At 50.0% G+C, this 22,630-nt stretch overlaps 1 protein-coding gene across 7 annotated transcripts in view; it reads right to left on the bottom strand.

Annotated features, from left to right (window-relative positions):
• Nucleotides 1-16,703: 16,703 nt before the first annotated feature.
• The window catches only part of UBR3 (ubiquitin protein ligase E3 component n-recognin 3), a 153,815-nt gene continuing 147,888 nt past the window's right edge, over nucleotides 16,704-22,630 (bottom strand). For all 7 annotated transcript variants that reach the window (XM_061563457.1, XM_061563460.1, XM_061563458.1 and 4 more), the window contains exons 39-40: nucleotides 22,365-22,504; nucleotides 16,704-21,794 (exon numbers count right to left, since the gene is read on the bottom strand). In XM_061563457.1, coding sequence (XP_061419441.1) covers nucleotides 21,677-21,794; nucleotides 22,365-22,504 — 258 coding nt within the window. In that variant the 3' untranslated portion in view covers nucleotides 16,704-21,676. The remainder of the gene's footprint in view (nucleotides 21,795-22,364; nucleotides 22,505-22,630) is intronic.

Genomic DNA, 22,630 nt, shown 5'->3' with positions numbered 1-22,630 from the left:
GAGCCTTATCCAGACCACCAGCTTCAAGGGAACTGAACTGACAGATATTTAGTCAGTTAGGTCCACCAAACCAGAGAGTTGGGAAAATGTGGCCATCCCAAGAGGCGACAGTCAAACAAAGACACAACTGTAGACGGGCTTCATCCTCATTAGGACGCATCACTACAATAAGCCATCAGTATCCACTGCTGCCACATGCCCCTGGGTAGAAGCCACGTGATGAGCCAGTGCCAAGTTACCACCCAAGTTCTGCCGTCCTTCGCATATGAAGATGTTTTCAGCCGATGAATGAGTGTTTATACACGTGGGAGGAAACCCGGAGCACCCGGAGGAACCCCACTCATGCGAGGGGGCTACACTCTATCCCATATAGATGGAACGGGTGGGTGTAGACGTTTGCGGTACTGCCGTCTGCAGGCAAGCCAAGGTATGGCACCTCCTCAACGCCGACGAGAAGGAAGTTTCATAACATTGGTTGCGGTGATCCACCATCCCTCGCTGTCTCCACAGCGCTGGGTCACAGGCCACGTGCGTAGCCACCACCACCCGGATTGTGTTACCTGTTAACCTCTCCCAATGTATGTACTGTGCGTTGAACTTATTTCGTGCTAATTGTAGGTGCTGGGGGAAGGACAACAAATAAAACAAAAATCAGTTCTAAGGAAATTAGTTTTCAATATGGATGATTTAAAAGTGCATAGCTCCAGTGGCTTCCTAATATTATAAGGAAGAGCGTTCCAGACGGCATCTGAAAGCGCCGCGTGATGCGGTGACCATCTTTGTTCGACGACAATGATCATTGGCCGAATGTACCCCCGATCAGGATTCGAATTCCATCTCGGCGCCTCTGTTAAATCGCTGGATTAAACCAAAATGTCCTTTAAGAGTGGTACAATTAAACATTAAACACAAGATGTGACTTCTGGAGACCAAATGATCAGTCCTCCCCCTCATGCCTTGCACGCCACGTGCAGACACCATAGTCCGAATCTATGGGACTTTTTTGCCAGCATCAAACATCGTGAAAAAATAACAATAAGTTTTACCCGTTCTGGCAATGAAACGGGTGCTAAGATGTTCAAACACCAAATAGAGGCCTTTCGCAAGGAATCAAGTCTGCATTAACCACACACAGCACTGTGGCAAAGCGTGCAAACAAACACGCTCTGTCTTTGAAACTGATTGGCCTACACCAGAGACAGTCTTCTTCGTGGCCTTGTCTCACCAGTGGCAGACCATAGAACGCCAAAATGCGAACAATACAAAAACAAAGCAAGTATCAGAGCACTTACAGCTTGGGTCGAGCAGTTATAGCTATGTTTATCTACAAGTACGTGTGGTTATGCAGACTTGATGACTTTGTTTGAACACCTTCACACCTCCTGTTTTATTGCCAAAAAGCATTACCTGTCAACCCATTCGGCTTTAGCCGTTTCCTTGTACAGGGGGATTGAGTAAAAATAAAGTTTTTATACTCTTTGGTTTTTTCGATAAAATCACATAGGTAAAAAATAAAATAAAAAATAATTAAATCACGTCGTGATTTAGAAAAATAAAAATGAATTAAATCACGTCGTGATTTAATTCATTTTTATTTTATTTTTTACCGACGTGACTTTACCGAAAAAACCAAAGAGTATGGACCCTTGCAGTCACGAAAGCTTCAAATCTAAAAAAATGTTTTGTCTATTTGTTTGTGTTTCTCCCTTGTGATGGGACTTTTGTCGGATGAACGTTGGGATTTATAAGGACACGGGGTGACCAATAAGGTCTGAATTGGTCTGTAAAAAGGCAGGGCACTGATAAGGGGTTGACAGGTATGAGAAAGGGTCAAACCTATTCTCATTTTTCACCATAGTCCGTGCACAAAGCACACAGCCTTGTTTTAGTGAAGGTGTCGGACTTGGAGATTCTTCGTCTTCCTTTTCGTACGGCTGCAGATGTCGAAGTGGAGAGCAACGGCCTGTGGTCGAGTCAGATGATTGGGTCGGAAGCAGCTGAGTGGGTGGTGAACCATCGCCGCTGGGACGATGCATCCTCCTCCTCCTCCCCTTCGCGTTTGTGAACCGGGAAAAGCGAAGTCGTTGACGCAGCGCCGTGGTTTTCTTTATTTTCTATTTGAGCATCGTCGAGTTTCGGATTCCGAATGTTTATTTTACGCCGGGGGAAACCCACGAGCTATGCAGCTCTTCTTAACAGACGTCCAGTCGGGGGCAGGTCAAGAAGTTACAACAACACGGACAATACATAAACATGATAGGAGTGCAGAGTATAGCAGCCGATTAGGGTTTGCTACGAACACAGCCGAGGTGTGGCATTGGTTTGAAGCGTTGTCTAACCAGTGAACCGAAATCGGCGATGCAGATCGACTGCGTTGTGGTTTTTTTGCAGGTTGAGCTGCGGTACAGTTCTCCCACGTATTATTTATCGGCTTGCACCGTGTGCAATTATTAAATTCGCTTCCCGAAGAAGCACGTGGATGCGAAACGTCGGACATGCACGTCGAACAACAAAGCGTGCCTCGCGACTCGGAAAAAACCCCCATCGGCGAGGGCGTTGTCTCGTCAAGCCCTCATCCCTCCTTCTCTCGCCCCCCCCCCCTCCTTGCTCGCTATCCTCCCACTTTCCCGATCGGAGCCTGCTGACCTCATTTCGCATGGGTTCACATCTGGTCCTCTGGGTTGTTTGTGATAGCCATGTGGTGCGCTACGGGGGCTGTATGGAGCGGGTGATTTAGGGGCTTGGTGGTCACCGTGGTGGGGTAGGGGGGTGTTATAATACGGGGTGGGATGGTATATCGGGGTTGTGATTTTATCACAGAGAGCATCCGAATGCCACGGATTCCTCACGCGGCTGGAGACCTGTTTAGTCAGATTCCAACAACAACAACAGCAGCAGCAGCAACAACAATAGCAACAGCTGCTACCGTTCGCCTCTTAAGAGACGGTAATGTTTTCCACGACGCTTGTGCCAGGCTAGGTGCATTTTGAAGCTATGTGGATTTGGTAAACGGCTCTCTGGCAGGAGGTCACGGGACACACCCAAAGGTTATAGGTTAAGTGAGATGAGTGACAGATGCTACACCACCGTGTAATTTAGCTTCCCAATGCTCTGGTCATTGTTGTGAGCACAGATTCATCGACTCATGTACGCTTGCTTGCTGAGTTCACAACACAGTGTGATAGCCAGTGCATCACCATGAAATTAAACGTTAAAATAAAAATGAATACAGCATTACAATGCTTACAGGGCAGTGCACACATATCAACAATGTTGCAACGTCTATGCCCCACGCTGCCCACCAACCCCCCAGTGATCAGCGTGGTGAAGTATGGTCAAATAACCCCCACCACCCGCCACGGCGCGGGGAGGCATTCATCCAGCAGTGGATTGGCAAAAAGACTGTGCAAGTACACATCACGTCATTGTTACAATATATCTGCTGCCACAGTGGCAAGATATTCGCTACTTTGCCTGGTATGCAGGAGGGCGTGGGTTCGATCCCGACCCTGACCTTTGTATATTTAGAGTTTCCGTGTCTCTCTCCCCGTGGTCGCGTGGCTGTTACTTCAAGTCCTCCCATTTCCCCCCCCCCCCCCCCCCCCACATTTAGAAACATCATACCTTCAGAATGTTCGGCTGCTATAAATGTCCACGTGATAAGCCACTTCGCTGAATTATCATTTGTGATAGTCAGGTCACTTCTGAAAAAATAGCTAAATAACTCAGTGGGCCTTACCTGGTAAAATAAAAAAAATATATAGTTTAGTTGTATTATTGTTTACTGTTAACCCGTTGTTAATGGCTTCTTATTTTAATGACCATGGTGCAACGTTGGTGTTACGATGAGGCTCATGGTGTCAAATGTTTGGGGCATCGCTACGGCTCACGCGGGTTGGCGGTGTGGCTGAGACCGCGTCCAGCCACTCACCAGGTACTCATCACTTAAGGCTGAGTCGACCTAGGGGGGGACTGGTTAAAATATTCGTCAGTGATGTTGGCAGCGAGCGGTTATCGAACTCGGGTCGTCGGGTGGGTTCGTAGATAAATGCGCTAACCACTGTGCCACCACATCCCACGAAATAGAGACAAAGATCTCCATATAGCCTTCACAGACTGTTGTGGCAAGTGCTGTTAGCGATCACCCGGCACACGAGGGGGTGGGTGACAAGCACCACGCCCGGCTGCCTTTGTATCCCTAGTGGCGATGTTTACACATCGCACCAGGTACTCATTTAAGGCTGAGTCCACGTAGGGGAGGCCCAGGACAGGTTCAGATGATCATCACTGGTGTTGGCCATGAACGGGAATCGAACTCAGGTTTCCGGGTTTGTCGTGCTAACCATTACACGACAATATAAAGAGGACGCACACACCCACACACGCACAGAGCAGATAGATACATGGACCAGAAAGGCAAGAGGATGAGAGCAAATAGTGGGGGACAGTCACATGGGTTAACTGTGTCCATGGAGGCAAATTCTGAAGTCCGCAGATTATGAGTGATTTCGTGGGTGTGTGAGCTGGGAGGAGAAGAGACTGGGGAGGGCTGTGCGTGTGTCACTGTGCGTCACTGTGTGTGTCACACGCAGTGACGCACATGTGCAGAGAGCGGTAGTGTAGTGGTTAGCGCGCTGCGCTACGAACCCGGCGACCCGGGTTCGATTCCCGTTCACGGCCAACACCCAGTGACGGAAATCTGAACCGGTCCTGGGCCTCCCTTCAGTCAAGCTCGGCCTTAAATGAGTATCCGGTGTAATGTGTACACATCTGATACTAGCGGAGACACAGGCGGTTTCGCGTGATGCTAGAATATTACCCTAAAATTAACCCTCAATTTACTAAATTTGTATTATACACAGCAATCATTGACATCCCACGACTGCCAGACTAAATTCCCACTCGCAGGCCAATTGCTGCAGAGGGACAGCTGCCACTGGGGGTGCCCTTTAAATGGTTGAGATGATGTGGCGCAATATACTTTCAGATGACTGAGGGCATTTAATCGACCTCCGAACAAAAGAAGATTAGATCATTTTTGTAATTATAAGCTATTTAAAAAAATTGCAGGACAGTATATAAATATAAATACTTGGGATTATGTTGCCTTGAATGTGGTGCAGAAGTGCCTTAGTGTTCACTTTACTGAATTCAATAACCAAAATTAAATTCAATAAATAAGTGTTCTGCTTGAACAGACACAAATAATGAGGCAATTATGCTAATTACTGACTGTGCAGGGACACTCATGCACATTCATACGTACACACACGACAAAGATCCCCGTGTAGCCCACGCATTCAGAGGCTTGAGAGTTAAAATCCCGGTTGGGGTTTGACTCAACCCATCATCTTTATGCGGTCAATAAAATAGCTACCACTTTGTGGAGAAGTCACACGTACGAAGAGACCCTCCCGTCTCGCCATAGGAATGTGGAATTCCCACCACCCGTTCAAGGCTGTTAACAGAAGATGAGCATTGTCGCAATGTGGCTCATTTGAGAAGGAAATCGCTTTTGACCGTACCGATGACAAGAGGTCAACTGGGAGGGGATCTCAGCAGTAGTTCTTTGATATCCGATTCAGTGAGCCATTCCCCCCCTCCCGTCCGCACGCAAATTCCCCAGCAAACGAAGCTGAGGAGGGTGGATGCCGGGGCTGGGGGGTGTTGGGAAAGTTCCGAATGGATTCACCGCCTGGCGCCGTCACGCCGACACTGCCACCGTCAGGGTGAAAACAAAGCGAGCATTGCGGAGGAATTTATTTTTCGTTACTTAAAAGTCGATCCCCCCCCCACCCCACCCCAAGGTGTTGTTCGATTTGTACCGCGCTTAGGGCGGGGAAGCCTCGAATCGAGTCATTGGCCTGCTCGGCCACACTTCGCGGGCACCTCGATAAGCTCCAAACACACTCGTTATCTACACATCCGCAAGACCTCCTTATCAGACCCAAAACACATTTTAATTGCATTAACTTCACAAAAAGAGAACGGGGGGGGGGGGGGGGGTTGGGAAAAAAATGAAAGCAGGGGGGGGGGGGCGTTGGAGATGGGGGGAGCGGAAGCTGATAAGCGCCGTGCGATAAGACGCAAAAAATTGGAAATGTACAAGACTTTAAGCGCTCCGGCGTGCGACTCGGGAATGCGAGCGGCGTGGTTTTTGTTTTAGTTGCTGGCTATTTTGCTTTCGCACCAGCGGACCCATCGCCTTCTCGGGCAAAGAGTTGTCCCTCCCCACCTCGAGGTGCCCCTCACCCCACCCACCAAGGCAGAGATCGCGACACTTGGACGCGAGCGAATCAGGAGGGGGCCGGAGAAAGTAAATGCGCCGCTTGGCCGCTGGCGGAGTTTCGATCACGGAGCGAGTCGGTGAGCGCCGCGCTGCGCTTTGCTAGCGCGGCTTCGAACGCGAGGAGTTCGAGCCGGGCTCGTGGCCAACACCGGCGACGGTTGTCTGAAGCTGGTGGTGCTGGGTTCTCCCCTAGGTCGACTCAGTCTTAAGAAATGAGTACCTGGTGCGGAGTGTGTGTAAAAAAAAAAAACATCGCCACTGGGGAGACAAAGGCGGTCGGGCGTGATGCTGGTTACCCCACCCCCTCGCGTGTCGTGCCGGCCTTCACAAGAGCTCGCAAACAGCACTTGCCCCAGCATTCTGTTTCGGCTACAGGGGGGATATTTGTTACTCGTGCTATTCCACGACCTGCACACACCGTCGCAAACCCAGATGATGGTCAAGCTCGTGGGATTAAAACATTAAGCAGCCGCCCCCCCTCCCCCCAATTAATTAACCTCATTGCGTTCCTCTCTCCAAGCCTCACCTCGTCTCCATCGCCCATTCTCCCCCCCCCCCCGCAGTCACTCACCCCACAACCCTCGTACCGCGATCCTGGCCATCAGAATCATTCCGTTTCTGTCCACCGCTTTGTACGCCGTGGAAAGCGCCGCGAGTTGAAGGCGCTCTCCGAATATACAATGAGGTAAGATTACATCGTTTTGCTGTCAAGGTAATTGAGAGTACGTCCACCATGGAGATGGAGCGATGGAATCAGCTCGCGTCCAGGTGCCCCTTTTAGCGTTACAGAGCCGTGGGGATGACGGCGAAGGCTTGGGGGGAAAAACCTTCATCCAGCAGTGGATAGGTCGTGACTGCTTGCTGATGGCGATGATAATAAAGTCATCTATAGTGTAATGTCACGGGAAGCCTCGCAATGGGGAAACACACAAAGTTAATGGAATCGATGAGAATGGAAGATTAAATGTTGTCCGTTCATGAAGAATGTCCCATCCACGTGTCTCTCCATCTGCCCATCTCCCCACCAGCACTACCTTACCTGCCAGTCCGTCTGTCCGCCTGCTCCACCTACCTGTTCGTCCGTCTGCCTACCTCTCTGTATATTCATCGATACGTCTGTCTATACAGTCTGACTGTGCCCATCAACCACGGTTGGTTACGTACGGTGCGAAAGAAGTTCAACATACATACAACTAAATTAGTGTCCTGACTTAATGTCTAAGTCCATTTTTCCGTGAAGTCATTCTGTCTGCCCAGGTGCCCTACTAAACAGTCTGTCCGTCTGTCTGTCTGCCTCCCTGTCCTACTTGCACAGCTGCCAGTCTGTCTCACTCCCTGTCCTACCTGTCCTACTTGCACAGCTGCCAGTCTGTCCCCCTGCCCTACATCACCCGTCTGTCCCTCTGTCTGTCCGACTTATCCGACAGTGAGTATGTCAGTCTGTCTGTCCGTGTATCCCGACCTTCTGTCTCTCTGTCTCTATCCCGCCTCCCCCCCATCTCTGCCTTCCTCCGTGCTCACCCCGGCACAGCTGCCCGGCGATGGCGGTGATGGTGATGATGTGGAGTCGATGGAGCGCGCGATTCGCCATCAATATGCGGGCAGCGTGGTTGGTGGGCGGCGCGGGCGGTGAAATCGTCTCCATTAGCCGCGTCACCGTGAGTCACCCACCAGCGGTCAGAACCCCCCCCCCCTCTCTCTCTCAGTGTCATCACCGCTAAACCACCCATCACCACCACCACCATCATCATCATCACCCCCTGTCACAATCATCACTGCTATACCACCCACCACTCACATCCCCTGTCATTACCATCATCGCTATACCACCCACCACCATCATCACCACATGTCACTTCCATCACCGCTATACCACCCACCATCATCACCATCACCGCTATACCACCCACCACTCACATCCCCTGTCATTACCATCACCGCTATATACCACCCACCATCATCACCATCACCCCCTGTCACTGCCATCACTGCTATGTCATCCACCACCGTCACCCCTTCACTATCATCACTCACCTCACAACATCATCACCGCTATACCATCCACCATCATCACTGCCTGTCACCACCATCATCATAATCAACCTACTCCTAATATCATCACTATATCATCCACCACCATCATCACCACCTCCCAATGTCTAGACTATCTCTACCCCAACATCACCACCAACACCACCACCACCACCACCTTCCAAATACCATCACGACATCCTCAACCATCACCTGCTTTGCTCTGCCATCACCCTATCCACCACCTCCACCGTCACTCCGCCCAGCATCGCTGGCCATCGTCAACTTCTCCACCATCACCCCATGAGCGATCCTGTTCGCAGAGTGGAAACTCCACATTCCCAAGACAGGTGGAAGGGAGTGTCTAAAATATAACGAATGACTTCTGGCTTGCTACAAACTGGTACCTATTTTACTCACCACAACTGGATTCAAACTCGTCACTTTTTGGTGGTCAGCCGAGCACTTTTAACCACACCCTTTGAATGTCATTATTTCATTTCGATCTGTACCAGGAGTCCAACTCAAAGCGATGTCCGACTCAAATGAGCAGAAATAAAGCGGTGCTCATCTCCTGGTGAAAGTCTCTCCAGAGGACAACCACCGCTGCCTTCCCCGCAAAGTGGTGCTCATTTTTATCGACCATGGAGCGATGATGGGCCGAGTCACCGACCTCCCCAAACAGGATTTGAACTCGCAAACCTTCAGATTTGCGAGCCGCTCAGCTCTGCCGCTGAGCCACGTGGCCGGGTTAGGGAGTCCAACTCATTACAAATTATACTTTTTCACGAGAACCGTTTTAATGTTTTGCGTCAACCCTTAAAGGCCAAAAAATTGCCTCCATTATCGAAAAAAAAAACCCACACAAAAAAGCGAAAGTGATGGTAATTACTCCATCTGCGTGTGATGGGTTTCGGAGAGAGGGCGGGGGTGGGGGATACTTTTATTTTCAGGCGGTTGCCTTGGAGATGGTGTAACGGAGCGTTGCCATGGCGATGGCTGGGTATCTTCGTGGGAGAGAGAGAGAGAGAGGAGGGCAGCAAGAGAGTGAGCGTGGGAGACACGAGAGCCTCAGAGGGCAAGATGATACGGTTTGATGCCCGATGATGTTAATTTAAATTCCCTACAAGAGCTATCCCTCACTGCCCTGCTTTGATATCTCAACCCTTCGATTAAAAGCTTTCGTGACTGCAGGGATTCATCTTCTTGGTTCTTTCGGTAAAGTCACGTAGAATGGAAATAATACAAATAATGAGCATAATAATTCAGTGAGAATTATTTTATTATGTTTTATTATTTATTATTTTATTATTTCCATTCTAGGTGACTTTACCGAAAGAACCAAGAAGATCTCGACCCTTCATTCTCTCACTGCCCTTCTCTCACGGCCCTGCCCTTCTTCTTGCCCTGCCCTTCTCTCTCTCTGTCTGTATTTCCCCCTGCTTTGCCCTTCCCTATTTTGCTTCTCTCGTGTGTCCCGCTGTCATCATGCTGGACGCATGACCACACACAAGACACACACCCTCTCTGTCTGTCTTTTAGTTTATTCACGTACAGTCTGTCTACGTGTATATATGTCTGTCTATCGCTTACTTAGCTTTTGTCTGTCAATCTGCTTGTCTGTCTGTCCATTTGTCTCTCAGTCTGTCTCTAGTCGGTCTGCTGCGTCTGTCTTGCCACTTGTACCTTGCCCGTCTGTCTGCCTGGCTGCTTCTTGCTCATCTCGTCTCCGTCCATCTGCGTCTCCGTCTGGCCTATTTGTCTCTTGTCTGCCTGTTGTCCGTCTGTCCGTCGTGCCTGTCCGTCCAGCAGATTGTCTCTACTCTCTCCCCGTTTCAATTTACATCTCCCAGAGAGAGCCACGATCGCTCACTCTCACCTCCGGTGAGCGTTCATCTCTCCCCGCGTCATTAAGCTAACGAGCGCGATTACGATACCATCGTACGCTGGGAATTGGGGGGTGGGAGGCACGGGGGGGGGGGAGCAAGGGGTGGGGGGTGAGAAGAAACTCAAGGCCTATTTCACCTCCACCATTATCAACCCCCCCCATCGCCCCCCATCTCCCCCCCCCCCCCCCCCCCGATCAAAAGCCAGCCAACTGTACTCCTCCATACGCACGCACGCCACAGACTGACGGATCGCTCCCGAATGGAATCTCTCCAGGCGGGACTGCATTTCTCACCCAATATTCTCTGAGTCGCCGGGACACTGGAGCAGACACGTGGCTAGTAGCCGAAGCTCGAGGCGCTGTCCCATGGATGTGGTTTGCCCGATGCGGACAAAATAATCCTGGATACCGTTCTGGACAGACCCGGGTGAAATTAATGTTCTGATCTTTAGACAATAGAATGAAGAGTTTACAGTCCATTGTCAATGTGCCGATGGTTGGACGCCTCCACGTGCAGATGTCAGTAATGGGGGAGGTTTGACCAGAATCACACCAAGGGGCGGGTGGCCAGCTCCACGCCCAGGCCGCCTTTGTCTCCCTAGTGGCGATGTGTACACACCGCATCAGGATAATAATTTGAGGCTGAGTCGACCGAGGGGTTCAGACAATCGCTACTGGTATTGGCCGTGAGCGGGAATCGAACCCGGGTGGGCGAGTTCGTAGCGCAGCGTGTTAACCTACTGCGCCACCGCTCCCCATCAAAGACAAAGATCCCCCCCCCCGTTTAGCCTGAGCAGACTGTTGGGGCAAGTGCTGTAAGCGAGCACCTACAAGCACACACACACACAACACAGGCACACATATGCACCCATACACATCGCACAAACACACGTATCCACACACACACGTACGTACCAGGCACAGACACACACGTACCCGGCACACGCACACGTACGTACCCACGCACACAGACGCACACGTACGTACCCACGCACACACACACACACGTACGTACCCAGGCACACAAACACACACGTACGTACCCAGGCACACACACACACGTACGTACCCAGGCACACAAAGACAAAGATCCCCCGTATAGCCTTAACAGACTGTAGGGGCAAGTGCTGTTAGCGAGCACCTATGAAGGCCGGAACGGTACACAAGGGGGTGGGTGGCCAGCACCACGCCCGACCGCCTTTGTCTCCCCAGTGGCGATGTTTACACACCGCACCAGGTACTCATTTCAGGCTGAGTCGACCTAGGGGAGGCCCAGAACCGGTTCAGATAATCGTCACTGGTGTTGGCCGTGAGCAGGAATCGAACCCGGGTCGCCAGGTTCATAGCGCAGCTTGCTAACCGCTACACTATCGCTCCCCCCCAGGCACACACACACGTACGTACCCACACACACAGTCAGGCACGCACCATCATCACGTCACCCCGCCTCCCTCCCCGTGGCCCCCAGGCTCTGCGCGAGTGGAGAGGCAGGTGCTGTGTGAGAGTGTTCGTTTCACGGTTCATCTCGTTGGGAAATGGGCGGTCACACGGGCAAAAAAAACCCACCCCCACTAAGACATTACCATCACCACCGCCACCACCACCCACAGCCCAGTCACCATGAACTATCAAAACCACATCGCGGGCACCGTCACCATCAAAGGCATCGCCACCGACAATACAACACAAATGTTACCATCATCAATGCCACAATCTGCACCATAAGACGCCAAAATCGCTGGCCGTTAAACCCACCGTACGGTGCAAAAGAAGTTTAACGTACATACATAATACAAAATGCCCATCGCTAATACTTTTGCTGTCACGACCGCCGTTGCGTGCGATTGTTCAGCACTGCCGACGCAGCATCGCCAAATAAGCGGGTTTCATCATTGGCGGTTGAAACCTGGATTCGAGCGCAGCTTCTCAGTGTCCGCGGCTCGACGCCAGAGGTCGCAACCGGGTACCCGATACCCGGCTACCCGTACCCGGCCAGGTACGGGTACGGGTACCGGTTGACGACCCTGGTGCGGCAGGGTACGGGTAGAACGTGAGTCACTGGTGAGTAACCGTTTGTCACTCATTTTGGGTAGGGTACGGGTAGGGACCCTGGTGCGGCCGGGTACGGGTAAGGACTCAAAACCCGTTTGCGACCTCTGCTCGACGCCCCGACACGATGTTCAGCCTCCCTCGATCCGGCAGCACAAACGCGTTGGTTGATCGGCAGGGTCGCGAGCCGTGGGGCTAAAGTGTGGGCACCCTCGCCACCGCCCAGTGTCAGGTCAGCGTGGGACAGGGCTCGTCTTAGAGCTCCCTCCAGTGGAGGCCCTTCCGCTGGCATTGGCGTGGTCACGCAGTTGCAGGGCTGTGCCTTCATCTTTGAAAAACAACACAAGCCAATGGAGCTGGATAACACAAGTTCGGAAGGTCAATCGGTGGATGGGATAAAAATAATAACAATTTATTTTTGTATTCATTTGGAGAGACACATGGAGATCGGTTTGCTGGTTTAATCACCTGTGAGTGTGAGTCAGGATTTGAACGCAGGCTTTATAGCGGGTGCTGTGTCAGTGGCTTCATAGAAACGCATTAAATTCTCGGGTTTATTAGAGGGGAGGACCCGTGTACAAAATGAGCTATTCCAAAGGCTTTATCAGAGGCTGACAGGCATGCTGGCAACTCGTAGATTAGTTACCGGGATGGATGGTGTCAAAGTCGCTATTTCTTCATTTAGCCGCATACACCACGGGTGTACACCGACAACATTCAACTAAACTATTTTATATCAATTCCTCACACGAGCAGCAGGTTTCCGCCTGTACGGTATTGTAATTGTAAACAAACTTTGCGTCCATCACGTGCGACAGTCAAGATAAAAATGCGAATTTTGTTTTTTAAGTCAGTAAGTTGCAGCGTCGCCCCTGCTCACATGAGCACGAGGTGATTATCATTCATAGCGGTTGGTGGGCCTCGGAGCCTGCGGTGGAAATTCCACATTCATATGACAGGAGTCAGTCTCAACGTGCGGAAACGATCTCCCTTGTTTAGCCTTAACAGACTGTTGGGGCAAGTGCTGTTAGCGAGCATCTATGCAGGCCCGCACGGCACACGAGGGGGTGGGTGGTCAACATCACACCCGGCCGCCTTTGTCTCCCTAGTGTTAACGTTTTATACACCGAACTAGGTACTCACTTAAAGACTGAGTTGACCTAGAGGAGGCCCAGGACCGGCTCAAACATTCAGCGCTTGCTGGCCGTGAGCCCAGAATCGAACTCGGGTGCCGCTAACCGCTGCGCCACCGCTCCCCACACACGCCACAAACACAACACACACGTCCACACAAGACTCGGTTTAAATTCCGCACGCACAATGAGACTGATTGCGGATAAACGCTTCACCCCAAATGTGTTCCCCTTTGATTCCATTCATTTATGTCGCCGCGTGCAGCGCGAGACGAGATAGTGCACTCAGAGGCGCAGGCGAGCGAAATGATTGAAGACCTGGGCTCCCCCTAGGTTGACTCGGTCTCAAAATGAATAGCTCCCGGTGTGAAGGTCAACATCAATAAAAGGAGAGACAAAGACGGCCAGGTGTGCGTTCTGCTGGCCACAGGCACCTGATAACTTTGTGTGCGGCGCTGGCCTTAATAATAGGTGCTTGCTAACGGCGCGTGCGCTAATTGGTTCTATAATGTAAATGTTAAATACGATCTGTGTGTGTGTAGAGGCGTGGCAGTTGTGCCTAAACCTCACCACCACAACCAAATTAATGACAGCAACAACAATTACTCTTAACTGCGTGACAGGCACCACCACCATCACCACCCACCAGCACAACCACCACAACCACTGTCAACAATACCCTCGTCATAATGACATAAATGACAATCAGCACCACCACCACCACCACAACAAACACAACCACCACTAACTAACCACACCACAACAGCCATCACAACCATCAGAGTCATCGCCACCACGATGTCATTCATTTTAGGCGGAGTGGAGCTAAGGGAAGCACAGTTGTTTGCTTGTGATGTTATTGGTGATGCTGTTGGGATGATGATATTGGGGATGGTTGTGGTGATGTTTTGAATGATGGTGGTGATGTTAGGGAAAATGGTGGCGTTGATCATTTTGTGAATGATTACGGTGGCAGTGATGATGACATTGGTGGTGCCGTTATTTGTGTTTCTGACGATAACAATGATGAAGTTGGCGATGATGAAGATCGTGAATTTGGTGACAATGACTGGTGACATGGCCGAGCAGTGGCACGTTCGCCGCTTGTTGTTGCAGAGGCTCACGGTTCGATTCCAGCGGCCGCCCCGGTTAATACTGCGGTTGCATTAACCGTAGTGCTACGCGCCGTCTGCTTCACAGCGGACGTTAAAGATCCCATGACGTCATTTACAAGAGCAGACCACATCGTGTGACGAAGTCATGGTCCGAATTGACGAAATTTTAGATAAACTGTCCGCGAAATCCCTCAATTGGAATTGCACAGAGCGGCTAAAACGTGGCAGGAGCCTCCTGAAAAATGAGCCATGAGATTCAGTGAGGCTTTCCTGGGTAAACAAGCATGATTATGATAATAAAACAATGATGCTTATTGCTGATGTTGTTCGTGACTTATGTGACGTATTAGAAAATGACATCTGGAGTGATTTTGGGAATGCAGATGATGTTGGGGATGACCGTGTTAATGGCGGTAGTTATAAGCACGTTGAGGCGACAGTGAAGTTCTACAAGGCCAGGGTTTAAACCTAGGTCAAGCGTGACCGGAGCCCACTGTGACGCACCATACCAGGAACTCGCCGTAGCGCATAAATACTAAAAACCCCCCATATAGCCTTTAAAAGGCTTTTATGGCAAGTGACGTCAGCTAGCATCTATTTGGGTCGGCACGGCACAGGAAGAGATGGGTGGCTAACACCACACCCAGTCTTGGTCAACCCCAGTGCTGATGTTTGTGAAGTTCACCAGGTACTCGTTTAAGGCTGAGTGGATCAAAGGGAGGCCCTGGACCGGTGCAAATACTCGCCACTGTTATTTGGTCCTGCGCGAGAATCTAATTCGGGTCGCCGGGTTCATAGCGCACTGCGCTATCCACTACTCAACGGCTTCCTTCTCTCGCACAATCACGCACACGCGCACGCACACACATGCATACGCACGCACGTATGCACAGAGTTGGGCAGATGGGATCAACCATGTGAGACGTGCCGTGCGTAACGTGTCAGAGGACGTGATTGGGATGGGAGATGGAGAAGCTGCAAGGGGAGTGGGAGATGCGAGCCCGTGTGCTCTCGCACAGGCAGGGCTCGAGGTCATTTCGCAGGTAAATCACCTTAAACTGCAAATACCTGGGTCCGTCTATTGTCTGGAGACCCCTGCAGATACCAGTCCCGTCAGTTTATTGTCTAGACTCTGGACACCCCTTCTGATTGGGTCTGTCAGTCCATTGTCGAAAGATCCCATCAGATGCTAATCTGTCAGTCTATTGTCTAAAAATCCCATCAAAGGCCAATTTGTGAGTCTATTGTCTAAAGATCCCATCAAAGGTCAATCTGCCAGTCTATTGTCTAAAGATCCCATCAGAGGCTAATCTGTCAGTCTATTGTCTAAAGATCCCATCAAAGATCAATCTGTCAGTCTATTGTCTAAAGATCCCATCAGAGGCCAATCTGTCAGTCTATTGTCTAAAGACCTCATCAGAGATTGATTTGTCACCACAACCATCACTGGATTGACTGCTGCAGTATATTGTATCAGCAAAAGACACCACTTATGCATTTACATACTTACGTATTTATATAGTATAAAACCACTGAGCCTACTCGTGCAAAGGTGGAAGGTTGATTCTTGTTGCATATCGGCTGGTAATTGGGAAAATATTGATACACTTTGACTTCGTTGAGCCTCATTATAGAGGTGTGTCCCATCTCACAGTGGTCATTGGTGTCTGCTTTTGCCCATGGCATTCGCACACACCGTGGCTTCAGCTTCAAACTGTCAAGGCTTTGCGGGTGACAATCATCATCATCGCCGCCATCGGCCATGATCCATTTACCGCTGGATCAAGGCCTCTTCAAACCACAGCAACCTCTCTCGCGATCCCGTGATGTGACAATCCACCCAGCACGTGAACAGATTTCATCATTCCACGATAGTCGTGATCTCCGACGCGTTCCATTCCTGGGCCACATTCCTTTCACGATTCGTGACCTTTCGGCCGGCAAGTCCTTCTAGCCGTGATGTCGGTGCCGTCCACAAGCCCGCTCGCATGTTTTGACAGTTTTAATTATGAAGTTACCCCGCGTATGCTTTTCTAATCCACGTGTTCCTCTCTCTGGTATCTCAGTCTGAGGACAATCAGTGAAGTCGAAATCACGTTCAGGTTGCCCTGTGCAAATACTACTGGGAAACAGTCACCTGGATGGAGATTGAACAGACGCATTGATTAAAAACTATTTCCTGTGAGTGAACACAATCATCAGATTCTCTTAAGTGTTTTATTCTTTCATTTATCATTAGTATAACTCTCTGAAGCAGAACAAAACAAAAACCCTGGAGCATTATACAGATAGAGACTTTACAATTACATTTCAATTACTCGTATATTTTTTTCCTGTATTTTAGCATTTCCAACATGAGCAGACGAAAGAATAAAAATTTTTTTTTTTTTAAATGCCCCTAACAACCACTCTTAATTGATGAGGAAAACGCTGATGAAAGGTGTTTGGACGTCCTTATCACGAGAGACACACACACGCATTTTGTCCTCCTATGGACTCATCAGTGAGGCATGCCCAGCTTACAGGCCGCCAAGGAAAAGCCAACAGTGCCAAAGAGGTGAGGTGATGGCAACTAATTTGTCAGGCCCTTGACAGCAACAGTAACGCACGTTCGAAACAAAACAGAAATTAAATTAATACTGACCTGGCCATGTGGGTTCGTTGCTATGATGCTGGACTCTCAACTTAAAAGGTACGAGTTCAAATTCTGACCAAAATAGGATCACTTTGTGGCCATCCTACGGAGAGACTGGTCCCCACCATAGGCAATGAGACTTTCCACAACTGGCTGGCACAGGAGTGCCGTCTCGTTGCTGGTTTGAGCAAAGGAGACAGATTGACGTCAAATTGCGCAGCTGGGTATGGCGTGCCGATGAGCCGTAGCGTGACGATGATGGCGACGATGGTGATGACGGAGGCTCAGGTCAACTCTGGTTGTCAAAACAAATCTCTGCCAATTTTGAGCCTTGCAAAAAAAAACCCCATAAAGCATGGCACAATCTTAATAAACAATCAAACAGTGCTCAAAAATATACATTATAAACATCAGTACTATACAGAACCTGAACAGTGTGTCACAATATGTCCAATGAAAGTTGCACAATTAGATATCCCAATAATAATAAAAAAATGTGCCACATTGTATATATCGTGTGCGTTGTTACGTGGGCTACAAAAGGCCCCTTTTCAATACGAAAATAATTAAACTGATTGCGGTAATTTCGAGGACCGATTACTTATCCCTCGCAGCACACACAGGTGGTCACCGCAGGCAGGGCCATGATAAAGGGGCCTTTTGTGTTGGCCATTACAACAAGCCGCTGACCTGCAAAAGGCTCGCTAGTGGAACCTTTTGGGAAAAAAAAGTATACTTCCTTGTTTTTTGTTGATAATTATATTTTAATTGAATGCAGCAGATGCGTAAGATAACAGACCGCTTCACCCTCTTGAATCGTGACTATCCAAAAAGTGTAAATATTATACCATTACAAACGTGCCAACGCTGGCGAATTGAGCGGCAGGCCGCTGATACCTGAACCCCCACCTTTCGGAGCATTTATTTTCAAAGCAAACAATTTGCGCCAACGTGGTTTGTCCCACATTTTGTTATTGTTGGAAAAGCGGTGACTCCTTAGCTTTTAAAACTGGCACGCGGCAAAGGGTCTTGAACATTGGCAGCGTTCCGCTAAAATCGGCAGGGGATGGGGTTGGGGGCGACTGTGCCATCGTCGTTATTCATGCGCAGTGCCGCGGTTAGAACGTCCGACTCGCACGCCGACGGTCGCGAGTTCAAACCCCGGTCGTGGGCAGCTACGTACGGCGCGAAAGAAGCTCAACGTACATGCATACGTACAGGCGTGAGTCTATTTGATCAACTGTGGAAAGGCGACAGTGGCCCTATAAAGAGTCCGATCCGCTGCCACCGTTATTGGAACGTGGAATTTCCATCATTGGCTTGGGGCCATCGGTGGAGATGAGCGCCGTCCAAAGCCACATTTGAAGCAGCGGTCGCATTTTTGATTTGAAAGCAACGTTAATTTGTGGAGGAAAGGAAGCAACGAATGCAATCGATATGTTAGATCTGTTGATTGACCTAACACTGAGCAGCAGCAGCAGCAGGGGGTCATTGTTGTAACTTGTAAAATTTTTGAACGTCATGCATTCTCACACAAACATTTCTACTCCTCTGGGGTCGAAGGGTGACCGTCCGAGGCTTCGACGTGGCGATGATCGTCGCGGTTCACTTCCGTAGGAATAAAAGCTTGCAAACAGACGCACATTTTATGAACGCGTATACAGAATATCATACACAACTTGTGTTTCTGTTTAAAGAAAAAAGTGTGCGTAACTATATATAATTAAAGTAGTACTCGTGAAGCATATAGTCTGCTTGTTGGCTCTTGCCTATCCAAAAGTTAATGCTATTAATAGTGGAGTATTAGCGTATTTATATAATTCGATTTGAGGTCAATTGCACCCATTCACGTGAAATGTACACACTTAATTACCCCCATAATAGTTCAAAACGTTTCTGTAAATGTTATACCAAATAGTTAAACCCTTTAACCAAGAGAGCCTCAAGTGAGTCGAAAGATTTTTGCTGGGAGGGTCTTGCTTCATGTTCTCTGTGGGGGGGGGGGGGGGGGCGCGTAGGAGCCCCAAGTGGCTAGCGAAAACCCACATGTACGAAGGGACAATACAGACAAGCGGCTTGTTCGGTATTGCCTGCGTCTGTCCCGTGACCTTCCATCGGGCGATGTCTCACCTCTCCACCGAGAGTATGCGAGCACCTAGCCTGGTGCAAGGCATCAGGGATGATGTCTCCACCATTTAGTGGTGGAAAGTTTGTTGCACCTCCGATTAGCGCAGTTGGCTATGTATGGCGCCAAAGAAATTCACACATACATGCGCTGCAGGAGATGTTGGTATTTGCTGAAAAGTCATTAATGTCACTTATTTGGGGTCAGTTACCTTAAATATATCTGCAGGAGACAGTTTCGGAATCAAGAGACAATGCCAATTGTACCACTACACCTTGACATCACTTCCTTCCTTCTGCCAAATACCTCAACTGTTGCACAGTGAACACCCGACCACAAAAGTTTGTCCTACAGTTTCATCACCACCACCCTCTGACTGGGTGCCACTCTAATGCCCATCTCGATAACCTGCCCTCCTCTGTCCTCCACACACACCCCACGCATCCTAACTTCCTCTCTGCCTGCATTCTATTCCGAACTCAAAGGATGAGTTGTGCCCGAAACCTGCCATGAAATTCCTAGCGTCTTCTGCATTCACCTGTTTCCAAAGGATAAAAGTATCTTGGCTAGTTAATTGGTTTAAGTCCAGGAGGGTGGTCAGTAGCATAAAACAACATTTACCTAGCTCATTTTTATATCGGTGTCCATTGATGGGAGATTTTCTCTCGTGTCCCAAGCACCCACCTCTTCACAGAGATGTTGGATAGAGGAGTCAGGGCCACTTAAAATTGAAAACGAGTTGGAATTCTTTTCAAGCGGGTGTTCCTTCCAATGATTTTCTTGTCAGGGATGACAAATTAGAAAAGAAAGAATCCACAATTATTTGTTGTTTAAAGTCAACTCTAACTTCTTACAGGTTCTTAAATAGAACATATTGAAATGACTCACGTTGGCGGGCGGAGGAAATGCATCGTATTTATTTCACTATCAACGCCAAAACGTGTAACGACGACACTTTATTCTTTGTTTGACAGTTCTAAAGCCGCGAGCAGTCACTACGATTTACTCTCCGCGGTATGAAAGGGCGCTAAATTAAAATGTAAATATTGCCTTGCCTTCCACAGATATTATTCCCTTGCGTGCCCACAAACCATGGCCTGAATACAAGGATCAGTTAACAAAATTCCGTCAGTTAACAATGTTAACGATTAAGCCCCTTTTCCACTGGCATATCCATGCCGAGCCAGGCGGTGAGCTATTGGCCATGCCGAGGAGGAGAACCAAACGCCGTCCCCGCATGACGCGTCTTGGTTCTGGTTCGGGGACCAAGCAGGACTAGGGGCGGGGCAAATGACGCGTTTTTGTTGTGTGTGGCGTCAATCAGTTAACCCTGAGAATGCAGCATCACGCACGCTCGTCACCAACGCGCGAGGACACGCCGTCACCGTGTCATATACACGCGTAGTTCCGTTCGTTTGTTGCACGCACTGACGCTGAGCGGCACGGCTCAGCTTCTCCAGTGGAAAAAGGAACCTGGCAGCCTCTTGCACTGCACTAGGCCGGCTTGGCATGGCCCCAGTGCGGCTTTGGTTGTGCAGTGGAAAAGAGGTATTAGTCCTTTACTCAGCCAGGAGAGCCTCAAATGACTCCTTGTTATAAGGGCCTTGCCTGGGTTTTTGTGTCCTGGAGACTACTGGAGCCAAGTCTCAAGATACCAAATAAAACATCTGGTTTCTTGAAGCCAAGTCTAAAGGAATTGAAACCTGGTCTCCTGAACCCAAGTTTCTAGGCACCAATCCTGATACCTGGTCACCTGCAGCGAGGTAAAAGACTATGGTAATAAAACCCGGTCTCTCGGCACTGAATCTCGACAAGACAAGAGATCCTGAAGTCTGATCTCTTGGGAGAGATGTCTCAAGATCCTAAACCTGATCTTCTGCAGCCTTTCCTCAATCAAAATTCTCATCTTGAAGCTTATTTTCCTGGAACCTAGGCCCAATCAGACTAAAACCCAGTCTGAGTCAAGTCTCATTCGAAATGCTGACCCTGACACCCAGTCTGCAGAAGTGCGTATGGTAAGCTTAAAAATAAAGTGGCTGCAAGTTGTATACACACTCCATATAAATGTGTGCGTAAACCAGCACACGTGTCTGTATGTATGCATCAATGTGTGTGCAAGTGCGGCGGCGCACGTACGCCAGTAAATGTGCACGACCGGCTGCGATTGTGCGTGCGTATGACTGCACGATGTAAGAGCGCAAGCAAAAATGTGTGCGCACGTAGCGCACGCGCTGGCGTAAGGTCGCCGACAGGTGTGCCGCGACTGCGGGTGGGCAAAGTTCGTACGGCTAAGCTTGGTGCGAGTGTGAGCAGGCGTGTGTCTGTGCATAGTCTGTGCATAGGCAGCCGTGGTACATGGATGTGTGCGTGTGTGTACGTGTGTGTGTGTACGTGTGTCTGTACGTGTGTGTTCACAGCCCATTGTAGTGCGGTCCCCAGCGCTTGTTCATGTGGTCGAAGGCGTGCGACACCCACTGGTGCTCCAGCACACGGTACCGCTCGTCGCACAGGAACAGCGGCTTGCCTCGCCTGGACCACAAACACAAAGATCCCCCCCCGCCCACATACAGACTTCAACAGAGTGCTAGTGAACTGTTAGCGAGTGCCGATTAACAAAGGTACGGCACACGAGGGGGTGGGTTGGTTGGCCAGCACCATGCCCGGCAGCCTTTATCTGCCACCAGGTGATGACGTTTACACACCAGGTACTTATTAAGGCTGAGTCAACCTAGGCGAGGCCCAGGACTGGTTCAGATAATCGCCACTGATGGTGGCCGATGTGCAGAAGCTCTTGGCGTTATCCAGTCCCGCCAGCTCAAAGAGGAGCTGAGAACGCCGTGCAACTCAATTTGAATCAGAATTAGAATATGTATTTATACTGAAGGAATTCGATGAGCTATGCAGCTCTTTTTCAGAGATGTACAGTCGTTTCACGGATGTTCAATCAGACATTGGCCAAATCCCAAACAGGGCAGCAGCGAAACACAAACGGGAGGTGGGTTTCGTCCTCCTTAGGAGTCGTCGGGTGGGAGGCAGGGAGAGGGGGGTGGTGGGGGGGTGGGTGGAAGGAGCAGGGGGGCGGGGGGCAGGGGATCTCACCGCAGGTCTCGGTCCTCCTCGCCGTGCGCGTCCAGGTAGACGGAGCCCCAGAGGCAGAACTGCGGCCCCCGCACGACGATCACGACCGAGGCGTGCACCAGCAGGAACACGGCCGTGCCGGCCCCGCATACCTGCGAGTGCTGCGCCCACAGAGACAACGATCCCCACCCCCCACCCCCCAAGGTAGACTTTAACAGACTTCTGAGGCAAGTGCTGTTGTAGCACCCGTAGAGGCCCGGCCACGGCATGGCACGCGAGCGGAATGT

Source organism: Lethenteron reissneri, chromosome 31 (genome assembly GCF_015708825.2).
Source record: "Lethenteron reissneri isolate LAM-NWPU_2019-01 chromosome 31, ASM1570882v1, whole genome shotgun sequence".
In the NCBI taxonomy this organism is placed as follows: Eukaryota; Metazoa; Chordata; class Hyperoartia; order Petromyzontiformes; family Petromyzontidae; genus Lethenteron; species Lethenteron reissneri.
The sequence above is the reverse complement of the archived record's forward strand: the minus strand, read 5'-3'. Positions and strand labels throughout refer to the sequence as shown.